Genomic DNA, 17,925 nt, shown 5'->3' with positions numbered 1-17,925 from the left:
ATGTAAATAAGCAAAGAATGAGATGGCAAATTCTCTCTATTGGAAAGCACTACCTTTTAGAGAAAGAAATGCTGGAAACATTCCTTAATTTCACATTTAACCGTTTAATTTCACATGTAACGATAGTTTAACTGGGAAACCGTGAGCATCCTAGACCAGTGATGGCGAAACTTTTTTTCCCTTGGGTGCTGAAAGTGTGTGTGCACACACTATTGCACCTGCATGAGTGCCCTCACCCATAATTCAATGCCTGGGTAGGGTGAAAATTGCCTCCCCTGCCTCCCTGTTTCTGGCTTCCGAGGCCCTCTGGAGACCAGAAACGGCATGTTTCTAAACTTTTGGTGGATCAGGCAGGCCTGTTTTTCACAATCCCCAGGCTACAGAGGCTTCCCTGGAGCCTGAGAAGGGCAAAAACGCCCTCCCCCATCCCCCGGAGGCCCTCCGGAAACGGAAAATGCCCTCTCAGAGCCTCCGTGTGAGCCAAAAATCAACTGGCTGGTGCGCACATGTGTGCTAAAGCTGAGCTAGGGCAACGGCTTGCGTGCTGGCAGATATGGCTCCACGTGCCCCCTGTGGCACGTATGCCATAGGTTCGCCATCACTGTCCTAGACCACAGATAGGCAAAGTTGGCTCTTTGATGACATGTGGACTTCAACTCCCAGAATTCCTGAGCTAGCATGATTGGCTCAGGAATTCTGGAAGTTGAAGTCCACAATCATAGAAGAGGCATCCTTACCTATACCCCTGTCCTAGACGAAGCCAAGTCCGAAAACACTAGACAATTCGTAGAAGCCTAGTACTTAGACTAATTGGCCATCAACAGCACATAGACGTAAACAACATCTACATACTGTTCAAAAGACTAAAAGACTGAAACACCTCCTCACCAGCAATCAACAGAAATTAATACCAAGATTAACATTAGACCAATAATAAAGAAGCAAACAATACTCCAATCAGGGAATTGCCAAACATGCTAACAGTAAACAACAACTCAATCAAGGAATCCTCAAGACTACTCCCACCAACACCAACAGGGCAAGTCACTTGAATATAAAATGAGAACAAACTCCACTCCTTATTGTTGTGGTTAGCTCTGGCCCAGCTCCTGCCCCAAGGACTGTGGATGTGGGGGAGACATCCACATGCTGCAGGCCTGTCCCCCCCCTGGTGGAATCTGCTGATGAAGGCTCCTCTGACCAAGAAGACATGAGTGACAGGGAGGAGGAGAGTGTGGCAGACAGCTCAGAAGGAGATCAATTATCTAGCTCCTCCTTGGATTCAGAACAAGAGTTAATGATACAGCCACGCATGGGGAACAACAACTGAGAGATTATTATCAAAGAAAATGAGGCCACCTGTGATTGGGTGGGGCTGTGGTAATTAGTGAGGCTGCTATAAATAGCAGCCTGTGGGTTTGGCCATTGTAGAGGATTATCTGATCGTTGTGTTTCGTGACTGCTTTACTGACTTTGACCTTTTGTGTGCTGATTTTTCCTCGCTTTGAAACTAAACCAGAGCAAAGTGTATTTCACTTTGTGAAAGAAGGACTGTGAATTGCCTCACAGCTGCAAGCTAAGTATCACAGAACTGATAAGGGACTTGTACAAATTACCAGTTTGTTTGGAGATGAGTGCTCTTTGCTATACCAAAAGAGGGCTTAGTTTAAGTGAATTTTCATTATAAAGAACATTGTTTTGAATTTTCAAACGTGTGTCTGTCTGAAATTTGTACCTGTGAATTTTTGGGAGGAGTCTACCAGAGAGCCCGACAGAACAATTAACATTAGACCAATAATGAAGAAGCAAACAATACTCCAATCAAGGAATTGTGAAACATGCTAAGAGTAAACAACAACTCAATCAAGGAGTCCTCAAGACTACTCCCACCAACACCAACAGGGCAAGTCACTTGAATATAAAATGGGAGCAAACTCCACTCCTTACTATCACTGATGATGTTACCTAGTTTGGTATTGAAACATCTGCAAGAAAACAATTAAGCTCAGAGAGCATCAAGGACCCCACAACTCTGGGAACAACATTACATAAAACTGCATTCAACAACATGCTGTGTTCCAAATTGTGCTAGCTTTACATAAATCTTCATTTACTTTATGTTATTAAGGACACCCATTAACAAAACTAAATATGAAGAAAGTTATATTAGAGCGGTGATTATCTGGACAGGAAAAAAAAAATCCAGAAAATAAATTCTTCTTTGCTACCATCTGATTATTGTCTGGATTTCTGCAGCCCGCAAATGGTAGGCTTAATTAATAACTTATAAATCTTTTCTTCTGATTTTGAAGTAGCCATCTTTGTACAAAGGACTTTCAAATCTCTTGAATTACAATTTATCCAGAAATTCAGTCCTGTTCATTTGGGTTTTAGCGGAGACAGTAATTATATGTTGCACCATAGATAGTAATTAATTCAGCATAAATGTGAAGTTTTGTGTTGTTGCAACCTATCAAGTTTTTCCCCCCAAGAGATTGGTGTGCTTATTTTGAATACATTCAAATTCTAATTAAATTATCCCTACCAATATATTTTTCTCCCTTTAATCTCATTATTCACAACCTAAAATATCCTCTAACTGAGCAAAGGAGAATAAACCATTTGTCTGATGACAGGTTGGCGAGGTGTAGGAAGACAAGGAATTGGAAGCTTCAAAATGATCTAAAGATCATTTTGAAGCTTCCAATTCATTGTCTTCCTACACCTAGCCAACCTGTCCAGGTTGTCTAGAAGTCATCTAAAGATTGCTAATTGATCAGAACAGACAGATTAAAGACATGAAAATCAGCTCTCCTAATAATGCTACTTTAGAATTTCATGTTTTTGTCATCAACTCTTGCAGTGGTGGGTTACTTCCAGTTTGGCCCTGGTCATTGAACCCGTAGTGGTGGTGGTGGGAGGCTCTGCTCCCACCCACCTGGGAAATTTCTGCACATGCACGCAAGCACATGTGTATGCACTAGTGAACCAATAGTGATGGGATTTACAACCCATTACTGATCAAGTGTATCATTCCTGAATGTCTTCACAGTCCAGCGAAAGAGTAAATGTCCTTAATCCTCCTTCCAAAATCCAAAATTTAAAACCTCTAGTACGGTGATGGCCAACCTTTTTTCCCTCGGGTGCCGAAAGAGCATACGTGCATACTATCACTCATGCACGAGTGCCCATAATTCAATGGCCGGGGAGGGCGAAAACTTTCCCCACCTCATGAAGGTCCTCTGGAAACCAGAGACGGCCTGTTTCCCAACTTCTGGTGGGCCCAGTAGGCTTGTGTTTCACCCTCCCAGGCTCCAAAGACTTCCCAGGAGCCGGAGGAGGGTAAAAACGCCTTCCCCTATTCCCCCGGAGGCTCATTGGAAGCCAAAAATGCCCTCCCAGAGCCTCTGTGTGAGCCAAAAATCAGCTGGCTGGCACATAAATACATATTGGAGCTGAGCTAGGGTAACGACTCGCGTTCCAGCAGATATGGCTCTACGTGCCACCTGTGGCACCCGTGCCATAAGTTCGCCATCACCGCTCTAGTATCTCATGGATAGCACTGCATTTCACAAACAAAAGAGCTGGTTGGAAAAAAAGTTCCTTCCTTTGCAACACAGGACGAATCGCATGAACTATGATTGCACCGCTCAAATCTGCTATATTTATGTCCCAAATCACAGAAACGGTTTGATGGCAAATTATGATTAACTCCACTTCTGTTGATTTGAAAAACTAAGAACAAGTGGAAATCACTGCCATACTGAGCTACTGAGAGTTTTGCAGCAACAAAAAGTAAATCCCTAACTCAAGGCATCCACAGATCCTGCTAATTTTGGGCTGAAAAGCAAAGTGAAACAAGAAAAACATTTGTCAGTTTTATCTCGAATGTAAGAACATAAGAACATAAGAAGAGCCATGCTGAATCAGGCCAAAGCCCATCGAGTCCAGCATTCTGTGTCACACAGTGGCCCACCGATTGTACATGGAGATCTTGAGCAGAAAGAGAAGGCAAGACCCTCCCTTTCCCCTGACCCCCAACAAATGGTACTCAAGGGAATCCTGCCTGCCTCAACCATACACTTGGCATCCATGAATCTGTCTAATCCTGTCTTGAAGCTATCCAGGCTGACAGCTGTCACAACCTCTTCTGGAAGTGTCCATAAACCAACAACCCTCTGGGTGAAGAAATATTTTCCTTGATTTGTCCTCACTTTCTTACCTGTGAGCTTTAGGGAGTGCCCCCTCGTCCTACTGTTGTGTGATAGAGAAAATAATTTTTCTCTATCCATCTTTTCTATCCCATGCATGATTTTATACACTTCGATCAAGTCACCCCTTAAACGCTGTCTTTCAAGGCTGAAGAGACCAAGGCGTTGTAACCTGGTTTCCTCATTCTTGTTGCCCTTTTTTATACCTTTTCCAGTTCCATTATATCCTTCTTGAGGTGCAGTGACCAGAACTGTACAGAGTACTCCAAGTGTGGTCTCACCATAGATTTGTACAGAGGCAATACAACACTTACCAACTTATTTTCAATTCCCTTCCTAATCATGCCAAGCAATGGAATTTGCTTTTTTTTACTGCAGCTGAGCACTGGGTTGACATCTTCATTGAGCTGTCCACCAAAACCCCACGATCCCTTTCGTGGGTTGTCTCAGAAAATTTGGTCCCCATCAGTTTGGTCCCCATCAGTTGTCTAGACCAGTGTTTCCCAACCAGTGTGCCGCAGCACACTGGTGTGCCGCGGGACATGGTCAGGTGTGCCACGAGCCCAGCCTGGCTGGAGCTTCCTTGGCGGTGACGGCAAGTGAGCTTTTGGGGCTCGGTGGGAGGGCGCCGGCCACTGTTGCTTCTAAGCTGCGTGGGCATGTGCCCACACAGCTATTAGAACCCCCCCCTGCAGAAATGTCTGAAGTGGCGCAAAGCCACGCAGTCCTGAATCACTCCCTTCTCCGGCCAGCAAAGTCGGCTGCCCAGGAAAGCGCCGCGTTTAAAAAGTGTGCGTTTAAAAAGCACGCCGGTTTCCCAGGCAGCCGGATTGCTGGCCGGAGAAGTGAGCGATCCAGGACTGTGAGGCTTTGCGCCATGATGACAACAACGGTGCCGTGGTGGCCTTGAAGCGCCGCCCTTCGTGGTGCCCCACACCCGTTCCTGTGGGTAGAAGTTGGGCGGGGTACCGGGAGATGAAGGCGGCGCATGCCCGGGCGCTGAGTGCCATGAACACCTGGGAGAGCGAAGGGGTGACTGTGGCCGCTGCCTCTTAGGCGGAGGCGAAGGCGACGGCGGAGTCTGTGCTGGGGCCATGCGAGGCCGCTGATCCAGGGGGCCGCGGACCAGCAAACCGCCCTCCACTCTCTCTCTGCTCTCTCTCTCTCTCTCTTTCTCTCTCCTTTGCCGGCATGGTGCATGAGAGAGAAAGAGAGAGAGAGAAAAAGGAGGAGAGAGAGAAAGCAAGAGAGAAATCAAGAGAGAGAGAGAGCAAGGGAGAGAGAGAGAAAGCAAGGGAGAGAGAGAGAAAGAGTGTGTGTGAGAGAGAAAGCAAATGAGAGAAAGCAAGAAAGAGAGAGAAAGAAAGAGAAAGAAAGCAAGAGAGAGAGAGAAAAAGAAAGCAAGAGAGAAAGAGAAAGAGAGAAGGAAAGCAAGAGAGAGAGAAAGAGAGAGAAAGAAAGAAAGAAAGCAAGAAATAGAGAAAAAGAGAGAGAGGGAGAGAGAGAAAGAAAGAGAGAAAGAAAGCAAGAGAGAGAAAGCAAGAGAGAAAGAGAAAGAGAGAAGGAAAGCAAGAGAGAGAGAGAAAGCAAGGGAGAGAGAAAGAGAGAGAAAGAGTGTGCGTGAGAGAGAAAACAAGAGAGAGAAAGAAAGCAAGAAATAGAGGAAGAGAGAGAGAGGAAGAGAGAAAGAAAGAGAGAAAGAAAGCAAGAGAGAGAGAGAGAATAAAAGAGAGAGAGAAAGAGAGATAGAGAGAGAAAGAGAAAGCAAGAAAGAGAGAAAGAGGAAGGGAAGGAGGGAGAGAGAAAGAGCAAAAAAGAGAGGAAGGAAGAAAGAAAGAAAGAGGGATGGAGAGAGAGGGAAAGAAAGAGGGAGGGAGAAATAGGGCAAAAGGGAGAAAGAGAGGGTTTTTTTGTCCAAACTTTTTTAGCCCCCCGCCCCCCCCGCCCCCGCTCAATGTTCCCCAGGATTTTGTAAATGTGAATAATGTGCTGCGGCTCAAAAAAGGTTGGGAAACACTGGTCTAGACTACCAAAAAGTTTTATATAGCCATAAAGGTAATATGTCAAGTAAGTAAAATTTACAACACTTGAAATTCCAGAGTTAGGAAATAAGCGAAAAGTCCTTCCTATTGAACAAAATCATGTAAAAATGAACTTTGCAGCATTCACATACAGTACGTAACACATTGAAATAGTAATTGGAACAAAATAATCACAGTTCTTCCACAGAATTGTGAGAGCAGAGAAGTTAGGTGTTAATAGAAACCTCGAGGGGGAAAAAAAAGGAGACATGGAAATCCTCACTTGAAGCCAGGTTTAAAAGTTTACAAGGACCCAAATTAATGTTAAAGGATCTAAAACTCATTTAATTAGGTCACATTATTTTGCCTTCCGGCTCAAAAGCTCTGGAGTCTGATCAGTCTTCTTGTACATTTGGGGCAGAAGACCTATTCTATGTACAAGTGTGGCCAACCAACCAAGTAATTAGAGAGCAAAGAAAACACAAAAATATGTGAAGAAGGACAACAGTGTCAAATAAACTTCTACGACAGACGGGAAACAGAGTAGAGAAATGGTGGAAGACGTAGAGGAATGGTGGAAGGCAAGCAACAGTGAGTTCCTCCACTGAAACGTAAATAGAAAGGAATGAAATCTAAAAGATAATACCGTTTCCCCCAAAATAAGACACCCCCTGATAATAAGCTCAATCGGGCTTTAAGTGCATGGCAATAAAGCCAAGTGCTTATTTCAGAGTTCAAAAAAAAAAGAAAAAAAAGACAGGGTCTTATTTTTCAGGGAAACACCTGTATTTTTAATATTAGGTTTTTTTTTTAAAAAAAAGAGCAATCAGCTCTTGAAACAACTACTGGTACAAAGTAAAGGAAAAAAAATCCACATGCATGAGTGAGATTTTATTTATTTCCCATGAGCTATAATGGGAACTCCAGTTCCTTAAGACAAACCTGTGAGTTTTAGGAAGAAGCTGGAGGGAACAGAGACATTTAACCGACATTTGATTGAAGCAGACTCTAGCTAACTATTTAATGCTTGAAAATGCACCAAGACAAATTCCTTGTGTGTCCAATCACACTTGGCCAATAAAATTCTATTCTATTCTATTCTATTCCATTCCATTCTCTAATAGTCCCATGTTCTCATGTATTTGCAAATTGGTAACCCAGGTATTCTAATGAAAGATGCAAAAACAGCCGAGAGGCCTATATGACCAAGTCATGAAGAAAACAACGTTTTGTCTAGAGATGTGAGGAAAAGTGCATTTTTTTCAGGGAAGGGCAGCACAAACCAAACAGGAACATTTTACTTACCAGCTAAATGGTTGGCAATCTTGGTAATGGGCTTAGGAGGCAGGGCAGGGGGTTGTTTGAGGAGGGGAAGCTGCTTCACTGGGGTGTCTTCGTGATCTCCAGAGAAAGCAGCAGGTTTTTTAGGGGGGAGTAGCAAGACTGGCTTAGATGTAGGTTCTTGAGGGAGGTGGATTCCAGATTCACTGGACGTGGGACTCTCTTCAGACGCTGGAGGACACAACCACAGCACAGACACAACAAGGTTACAAGCAAAGCAGCAGCAGCAGGAAGACAAAGGCAGCAGAGCAATGCAGATTTAAAAGTGTAATTAGCTGTATTTTACTCAGACGTACAAAAGAAAGGAGGAAGAAAAAGAGAGAGAAAAGTTCTGATGCTTTCACCACAGACCTACCACTGGTGCGTCCCTCACTAACAACAATATAGGGACAAATCCTGTGCCTTTTTTTTTGGTTTTTTGCTCAGCTTGCTTTCACTGAAGTCAACGGGCTACCTACCACAACTTGTAGTTTCACATTGTTATTACTTTTAGAATCCTAACAGTGCCCTCGATATTCTTTTTTCTGGTCTATGGATTATTCAGGACACTGAAGTCATTCCAACTGACCAGACTTGTAAAATATCCTGCATGTTGTAAAGGATTCTGAGATATATTGTTAGGTATCACTTGTCATCAAAGGCTCTGGACTATGGCAGAATATTCCCCTCATGACTGCATATCTTACAGAAAGACAATAATAAGCGCAGAAGTTTCAAAAAGGGTTTCTTGTTATAATTGCTCTTCAGTAGTTCTATCATCTATCTATCTATCTATCTATCTATCTGTCTGTCTGTCTGTCTGTCTGTCTGTCTGTCTGTCTGCCTGTCTGCCTGTCTGTCTGTCTGTCCGTCCGTCCGTCCGTCCGTCCGTCCATCCGTCCGTCCGTCCATCTGTCCGTCTGTCCATCCATCCATCCATCTATCCATCCATCCATCCATCTATTTATCCATCCATCCATCCATCCATCCATCTATTTATCTATCTATCTATCTATCTATCCATCCATCCATCCATCTATTTATCTATCCATCCATCCATCCATCCATTTATCTATCCATCTATCCATCCATCCATCTATTTATCCATCCATCCATCCATCCATCCATCCATCCATCCATCCATCAACACCAGCTTTCCCATTCTTTTAAAAGTTATCACCATTATTCTGTCCTGTTAAATAATCTTCAGATACATAATTTTATCCTAAAAAAACAAGAGTATTTCTGCTTGGAGAGCCTTCGTTTCTCTTTTCTAAATCAGGACAGTATTAATACATTGAAAATTTTGGCTTTAGCTGAATGACTTAAGCTGTACAGCTGTTGCCAAAGACCAGCATGTCTTGTCAAGTTATTACAAACGTTGTTTTGAGAAGAATAAACCCCACTAAATTTGAAAACAATCTAAATTGCCCTTTATTTCATAAACACTTCAGATTCCCTTTTCACTGCGTGGTACCTGTCACCACCATATATTGAAAGAGAGAGAGAGAGAGAGAGAGAGAGAGAGACACACACACACAGCGAGAAAGAGACAGAGATGATAATATCTCACTGATGACATAAGATAAACTCTGAACTTGTTCATGAATATGCCAATATTTTTTTTTGCAGGAATTCTTCCATCATAAAATGAGTTTTCTGAATTGAAATTAGATCAACGGAAAGGCAACATTAAAGTACTAGTATACAACTACTGGGTCAGATTTGCATCCCATATATTTCTGTTGTCTATGGACAGTATGGAAAATTTAAAAATAATAATCCATTCCTGGTCTTCTATGTCCTGCTTCTTGCAAATACCTCCATATTGTTCATCCATCATACTAAGAAACACCAATGTCACTGCTTTCTTTAAAGGTAAAGGTATCCCTTGCACCTATGTGCTAGTCATTCCTGACTCTAGAGGGTGGTGCTCATCTCTGTTTCAAAGCCGATGAGCCAGAGCTGTCCAAAGACATCTCCGTGGTCATGTGGCCGGCATGAATAAATGCCGAAGGTGCATGGAACGCTGTTACCTTCCCACTAAAGGTGGTTCCTATTTTTCTACTTGCAATTTTACATGCTTTTGAACTGCTAGGCTGGCAGAAACCGGGACAAGTAATGGGAGTCCACACTGTTATATGTGCTAGGGATTTGGACCACCAAACTTCTAAACTTTCTGATTGACAAGCTCAGTGTCTTACCCACTTAGCCACTGGGGCCCTCTACTTTCTTTGCATATACTTAATTCCTTCACAGTTGTCTAATGGAATGGTCAACACTACAACTAACTGCCGTAGATTCTACAAATTAGATGTTGGAAAAAATAAATGGGTATACTATTTTAGTTTTCTCCAATCTGATCCAATTCAGAAGGGTTTGGAGCTGACCTGCCCCCAAAATAATAATAAAACGTTTAGCCATCTTTTTCCCCCTTAATCTAAAACCCTTTCTTTATGCACGGGTCAGTAGGGTACTGTTCTTCTTATCGTTCCAATTGTAAACATTTATTTCAAATTTAGTTGATATAAATATGTGCCAACATTAAAACAAAAGTAATAATATTATTTTGGCAAGTTAGTTGGGTAAAGAATAATGTTACCTACTGTACAAACTCACCCATTGACACTGGCAAACTTTTCGAATGTTAATTCTTCTGTTTATTATTAACCGAATTAGAGACTGATTGTTAACCTTCATACAAATAAGATATAATCTAGAATTGTATCAGTCTAGATATATTATTACTAAAGTATTAAGGAAATCACTACATTATTTATTCTGAAGAGCCAGTTTTATGTAATGGTTAATGGTACTGGGCTAGAAATCAGAAAGTTCTAGTCTTTCCAATGCCAGAGGGGTGATTTTGGGCCAGTCACATTCTCTCAACCTTAGGAAAAAAGATAATGGCAAGTCAATTCTGCAAAGAGTTGCTGATAAAACTGCTTGTCCATGTAACCACCAGGAGCCAAGGTTGCCTCAAAAGCTTCTTTTCTAAATTATGTGACTTGTGAGGAAATTGAAAAGCTACCTGTTCCATCCATGATCTCTGGATTCGGGAGGATTTCATAACTACAGGAATCCCCAGATATTGAACATGGATCCAATTCAGATAGGGCTTGCAATGATACTTGGCTGGAACTTAACGTCTGTCCGTTCTCCAATGACCCCTCTTCATTCTGTATAGACAGCTCTCCATCTAAAAGAAAGCAAGGTAGTATGGGATAAAGATCATAACGGCAGTTGAAAAATCAATGTTCTTTAATAAAGAGGCCTTGGAATGGCCTGACCGATAGATTTCAGCCTCAGAACGGCACAACGAGCAGATTCCCAGTGAAAATCGCCATTTTTTTTTGCTTCTGCGCATGTGCAGAAGCAAAAATACAGGTGAAAATAGCTGAAATCTCACAAGATTTGGTTTTCTGCGCATGTGCAGAAACCAAATCTCAGACGGTGTGTGTGCGCATGTGTTGGGAGCACATACGAATGTGCCGGCCACCGAGGATCGGCTGATTAGCGCAATAAGTGTCTGCCCAATACCGCTGCTTTCCATTTCTAAAAGATATATAAAATAACAATGCAAAATGGATCAACTGAGAACTGCTAAGTCAAATGAAAGACATTTGAACTGCATACATAAATGTTAAATTTGAGTACCGTGTAGTCCTTTCATTAATATTTCACTGAACAGAAGGATTTAAGATCAAGCTGCTTGCTGTCATCTGTTGAGCTAGATGGTTGGAAAGTATACAAGAAATGGAAAAAACCCCCCATCCCTAAATAACTTTAATCTTTTTTTAACCAAGCAGCAATCTTGCAACTATAAAGAACAAATTACTTTAAAGTGCTGTGTTTTTCTTTAATGGTCTTAGAAAAAAAGTTGCCCTTTTTTTAGTACGGTATTCTGTTCCTAAATTTATTATTCATTTTTCATGAAATGATCTGTTAATTGCTTTTATTTACTAATGTATTTCTGGACTTCAAAATTGGGTTCAAAGAATCATACAGTTAAAAGAGTCTTTATAATTTAGCACAACAAAAAGCCATGGTAGATACAACCCAGATTTTTTTTTTTTTGGCTTATGTCACAAAAGTAATTTTAATACAATACAGTAGGCTTCCAATTAGAAACCACTTTAGGTTGTTGCTTTTTTAAAAAAAAGCAAATACTTAAATTCTACCAACAAATAGGTTGAACTGGGTCACAGCTGAAGAGATGGAAGGTTTGAGTCACACTTCTAGCAGAACTGGACGGGAATGTTAGATCATTATGCCCACCTATATTTCCCATCATGTCACAACTTAATTTTTTATTTGTTGTGTGACTTGGGCACCATTCCAATGATTTGGTAGCCAAGTACTCTTGCTCTGTTTTTTTAAAAAAGTGGAGCTAGCTGGTAATTCATTTTATGAAGGATGTCCTAAGATTTATCTGTGCATTAGGTATTTATAGTGACAGAATTTTCAGGTATTTCTTAATAATTTCAGGAATTGTATACCTCAAGAAGCAATCCAGTTTATAAGAATCCATCTTTTAACATCCATCTTTTAAGAACCCATCTTTTAAGCATCCATCTTTTAAGCATCCATCTTTTAACAATGGAATATTTCATCTGAATATTTTGTAACACTGAATATGACTCTGAAATTTGAATATGATTTTATGGTCTCTATGACTGCCCTTTCTTGTACAAATGTGAACAGAGCTTCTCTCTCTCTCTCTCTCTCTCTCTTTTAATGCTGTAAAAATATGGATAACTGAGCTCAAAAATATTCCAATACCAATAAAACAATAATTTAATTTTAATACAAAAGCTGTTCCTGAGTGCATTTTAATTTATTGTGTATTGTATCAATAGTTTGTAGTCCAGCTATTATAAAAATCCAGATCCAAGTCCTAGACTTGGTATAAGAAATTATTGCAAAAACAAATAATATTATCCATGTCCACCGTGAGATGATGGTGTTTCTTACCTTTATCAAATATTTCCTTCAGAACTCCTCTCTTGATAAGTTCCTCTCTGCTTTGCCTCATTGATATTTTTCTTTCAAGTGCTAACAAAAAAGAAACCAAGTACAAGTTGAAATAATAAACTCCAAAAATATTAGGTAGCTGTAAAAAAACTGTTTTCATCCCTTGAAATACTTGAAATAATCCTGAAGACTTGGATAAACCCGAATCATGGAAATGCTATTACACCTTCTATTTTTGCCAATATTTTCAACTTTGCGAAAAGATATTTGCCCTTATTGTCCCCTCTAATCATTGATTTTACATCTGACTTTAATGTTAAGATTTCTGATTGGTGCTGTGATAAGCTGAATTTATCAATTTCCAAAGGAGATCATCTGATCTTTTTTTTATTGCTTAATTAGTGAGCAGAAAACTTCTTTTGTTTTTCTTTGCTTAAATTACAGCGTTGTAATGTCTTTCATTAGATTAATTATGGGTTTGAAATCAGGAAGACAGGATTTAAAAACAGGAATAATTTCCTCCACTTCAGAGGGACAGCAGCTTCTTTAGACTGTTAAAGAACAGCTTAAAAATTGAGCTAGTGATGAATTTATTCCCAATTCAAAATGAAAAGAACACAAAAGAGGAAACAAACAACTTTAAAGGCTCTCTCCCATGGATTATGTGTTTTTTTCTTTTAAGAACAACTGTCTTTACACATATTTATCTGGGAATTAGAGCTTTTGGGAGCTAAAACAAACTTGAGGCTTTCAGTCAAAAAATATTAGGAATTGAATTTGTTAGTAATCGATTCAATTAAGAAAAAAGGTTGCTCAACTTAGTGAGGAAAAAGACCTGGTAAATTATTAGATTCTCAACTGAAATGGTGACAACAATAACACAGTAATATTATTTTGGACTATCAAGAAAAAATAATTAATTCAGAACAAATAATGATTCTATTTTAAAAAAACAAATAATCAGAACTCATTTCTACTTTTTTGATGCATAAATTTCTAATACTGAGTAAATTGGCAGAAAGGAAATGATTAAAAAGAATTATTGATTTTTTTTAAAAATAAAATGGTTCTTCTGAACATAAATAGAAAGCTGCTTATGTGAATCTATTCAGGAAATGATAGGTTTGTTAGTTTTTTATATTAACTGAATTAAAATGTAGTATTTTAATCCTTCGACCAGCATTTTTTCATAATACAGTGATACCTTGTCTCACAAACTTAATTGGTTCCAGGACGAGGTTCTTAAGGTAAAAAGTTTGTAAGACAAAACAATGTTTCCCATAGGAATCAATGGAAAAGCGATTAATGTGTGCAAACCCAAAATTCGCCCCTTTTGCCAGCCGAAGTGCCCATTTTTGCAATGCTGCAGGGGAATCCCAGCAGGGGAATCCCAGCAGTGCAAAAATGAGCGCTTCGCTGGAAACGGAAGTCCGGAGGTGAGGTTTCCCAGCGAAGGGAGCATCAGTGAAATCGCAGCATCGCAAAAACACCGAAGTCCTCGAAACCCCACCTCCAGACCTCTGTGTTTTTGCGATGCTGCGATTTCACTGAGGCTCCCCTCGCTGGGAAACCCCAGCTCCCGACTTCTGTTGCCAGCGAAATGCCCGTTTTTGCACTGATGGGATTCCCCTGCAGCATCACAAAAACATGGAAGTCCGGAGGTGGTGTTTCCCATGGAGGGGAGCCTCAGGGGAGCCTCAGCAGCACAAAAATGGGTGCTTCGCTGGCAACAGAAGTCCAGAGGTGGGGCATCCCAGTGGCGGCGGTTGGTTTGTAAGGTAAAAATAGTTTGTAAGAAGAGGCAAAAAAATCTTAAACTCCAGGTTTGTATCTCGAAAAGTTTGTATGACGAGGCGTTTGTAACACAAGGTATTGCTGTACCTTGATTTCTCTTCCAGTCATCATAGTGGGCCCATACCAACAAAATGAGGTTCAACACCGACAAATGCAGAGTCCTCCACCTTGGCAAAAAGAACCCTAGACATACATACAGCCTGGGAGATACCCCACTCAGCAGTAGTGACTGCGAAAGAGATCTTGGAGTCTTGGTGGACAATCAACTAAACATGAGTCAGCAATGTGCAGCAGCAGCCAAAAAAGCCAACTCAATCCTAAGCTGCATCAACAGAGGAATACGCTCCAAGACCAGGGAAGTACTAATACCACTCTACTATGCCCTGGTCAGACCCCACCTGGAGTACTGCATCCAATTTTGGTCACCTCACTACAAAAAAGACATCGAAACTCTGGAGAAGGTGCAAAAAAGAGCAACCAAAATGATTAGGGGACTCAAAACCAAGACTTACGAAGAAAGATTGAGAGAACTGGGCATGGACAGCCTAGAAAAAAGAAGGTCTAGAGGGGACATGATAGCAGTTTACAGATACTTGAGGGGTTGCCACGGTGAGGAGGGGGTCTCTTTATTCCCCAGGGCACCAGAGGGCTGGACGAGGAACAATGGTTGGAAGCTGACCAAGGAGAGATTCAACCTGGAAATAAGGAAGAACTTCCTGACGGTCAGAGCGATCAACCAATGGAACTGCCTGCCAGGGGAGGTGGTGAACTCCCTAACTCTGTACACCTTCAAGAGGAGATTGGACTTCCATTTGGCTGGGGTGCTGTAGGGTTTCCTGCTCAGGCAGGGGGTTGGACTCGATGACCTAACGGTCCCTTTCAACTCTATTAATAAAATAAAATAAAATCATTTCACCCCTTAAGTTGACCCATTCTATTTCTCAAGGAAGCTCTTGGTTAATTCCTATAGTATACCTGACCTTGGAATTTCTGCTCTGTTTTAATAAGGACACACTAAGAATAAAATTTCAGCTAGAGTTATTATATGCTAATTGTATTTTATATATTATTGATCATTATGAATATTTTATATCAAAATTTTTATTTTTACATGAAAGGACCTCCCTTTGCTTGCGGAGCCGCTGTGGCGTCCTTTTTCATAAAAATAAAAATAAATAAAAATAAAAAATCCGTAAAAATAAAAAACAATGGGATTCCGGGGGCGGTCCTTTGATGTCATGTATACCGGCAGGTTGCTAAGCATGCCAAGGTGACCACTTCCTGGATTCCATCCTCCCTCCATTATTCTAGTGCCACCCCTGGAATCCAGGAACTGATCACCTTGGCATGCTTAGCAACCTGCCGGTATATGTGACATCAAAGCTCCGCTCCCAGAATCCTTTCGTGGGATTCCCCAGCTCCTTTTGTGCCTCCCTCCCAGCCTCCCGACCGGCCGATAGCTCCCTGGTATTCGCCTTCCTTCGCCGCCACCGGCGCCCTGCTCCTCCTCCTCTTTTCAGCAGATGACAGCTGGGTGGTGGCGCTTCGTGGTGCTCGGCACGAATGCCGAACTGGAGCACAATTTTTTTAAAAAAATTGGGTTCGGGTTCTGCATGCCGAACACAGCAAAATTTGGTACGAACCTGAATTGTGCAAGTTCGGTTCGCCCAACACTAATTGTAAACATAAGAATTTAAAGAATCTGAAATAAGTAGCAATCATGCAAAAGCATTATAGACACAATTAAATAGTTATGTTATCGAAACCCTCTGATATCTTGGCTGGGACTTGGTTTCTTTTTCATTGGAGCAATAATTCTACTGTGATGCAACAAGGTAGGTCTGAAAAGTCCTGGACAATCTAAAAAGTCCTGGACATCAAAGGACAATCAATATTCACATCATAAACTTACATTTTGGGTCAATAGAGTTTGAAATTTCCATTTAAATAGAGGACTTAATTAATAACAGACAAGGCACTTACATGAATGATGTGGGATTGCAATATTTGACTTTCAAGCCCATATACAGTGGTACCTCTACTTATGAACTTAATTCATTCTGTGACCAGGTTCTTAAGTAGAAAAGTTTGTAAGAAGAAGCAATTTTTCCCATAGGAATCAATGTAAAAGCAAATAATGTATGTGATTGGGGAAACCATAGGGAGAGTAGAGGCCCTGTTTCCTCCCAGGAGATTCCTAGAGAGGCCCCATGGAGGCTTCTTCCTGCCTTTTCTGGTTACAGTTTCGGAGGCTTGGGTTTGTAAGTGGAAAAAGAGGCAAAAAAGAAATCTTGAACACCCGGTTCTTATCGAGAAAAGTTTGTAAATAGAGGCATTCGTAGGTAGAGGCACCAATGTATTTGTTAATATGGCTTGGGGAACATTAACAAGGCTTGAAGTTGGGAATGTCATTTCGAATTATATATTTATAAGTGGGATTTATCATTATATGAAAACGTATGGATTTATCAGGCAGGAGCTAGAAGAAAAATGATATTTTTTTGAACAGTGAGAAAGAGCACCTATGCAGACATGGAGAAATGACCTGGGGAATCTCCTCTTAGCAGCAGTGCCGAGCTTTGCAAAGGTAGCAGGAGAGAAGCTTTACTTCTACCAACATGGTTTGTGAGCACTTTTCAAATGCTTTTCTGGCCTTACCAGAAGTTTCCTTCCTTGAGGAAACTGAATTTTAAAAGGTAATTTTCTTTTCAAATTGCCACCTTTGTGATTCTGTAGTTAGGTTTTGTATAATTTTTTATTTCATAGGAAAAAGTCTATACAATAACTGTTAATTTTTCCCTCAGGCACAAAATGTCAAATAAGGTCACAGTTTAGTTGTTATTGTAGTATGTACCCAATGGTGCCAGTTCACATCAAAGATTTTTTTTTTAAAACCCGGTGACCTTTCAGGAAATTTGCAAACCTCTTTATTTCCTGTTCATTGCAAGAGATAATTACACATGCTGTTCAAAAGGTTTTAAAAGATGTTAGGCCTGCTGAATCTATCACTGAAGTATTGAGTCCCACTGAGAAACAGGTGCACAGCTTCTGTGCTTCTGTCAGGCATCAATAGCTATTTTGATTTCCCGTTCTTTTGTCAAGAAAACCAGCACCACACATATCATTGTGTGTGGGATAGTTGTTACTATCATAGCTGTAGGTTGCATAGTGGCATGAATAACTCCTTTTCGCCCTCTTGAAGTCTTTTACAATGTTATTGTCTCATTGTCCTCCCGAAGGTCGAACCAATCCAATCATGTTTCATTTCTTTGACCACTCATATCATCATAGTTCTCCAGCCTGATTTTGTTGATCTTCATTTGATTTTGCTAAATATTTATCCAAACAGAGCTTCTAAGCGAAACATTCATTCCAATACTTTTCTACACAAATAAATAATTCCCTCACCACTGTCAAACTATTCACTAAGGTTGCATTACTATTACTATTAGTCTTCTCATCATTCCTATTACCCATCTCCTCCCACTTATGACTGTGTGACTGTAACTTGTTACTTGTATCCTTAAGATTTTTTATTAATATTGATTGTTTCCTGATTGCCTATTTGTTTATTTTTATTTATTTATTTATTGTTAGAGTTGAAA

At 40.7% G+C, this 17,925-nt stretch overlaps 1 protein-coding gene across 1 annotated transcript in view; it reads right to left on the bottom strand.

Annotated features, from left to right (window-relative positions):
- Positions 1–17,925, bottom strand: part of PHACTR1 (phosphatase and actin regulator 1) — a 301,263-nt gene that overhangs the window by 43,671 nt on the left and 239,667 nt on the right. The window contains exons 5-7 of the mRNA XM_070747269.1: positions 12,527–12,607; positions 10,584–10,751; positions 7,538–7,744 (exon numbers count right to left, since the gene is read on the bottom strand). Of these exons, the coding sequence (XP_070603370.1) occupies positions 7,538–7,744; positions 10,584–10,751; positions 12,527–12,607 (456 nt within the window). The remainder of the gene's footprint in view (positions 1–7,537; positions 7,745–10,583; positions 10,752–12,526; positions 12,608–17,925) is intronic.

The sequence above is a fragment of the Erythrolamprus reginae genome, chromosome 3 (assembly GCF_031021105.1).
Source record: "Erythrolamprus reginae isolate rEryReg1 chromosome 3, rEryReg1.hap1, whole genome shotgun sequence".
Classification (NCBI taxonomy): Eukaryota; Metazoa; Chordata; class Lepidosauria; order Squamata; family Dipsadidae; genus Erythrolamprus; species Erythrolamprus reginae.
Note: the sequence above shows the minus strand (reverse complement) of the source record. Positions and strands in the feature narration are given on the sequence as shown.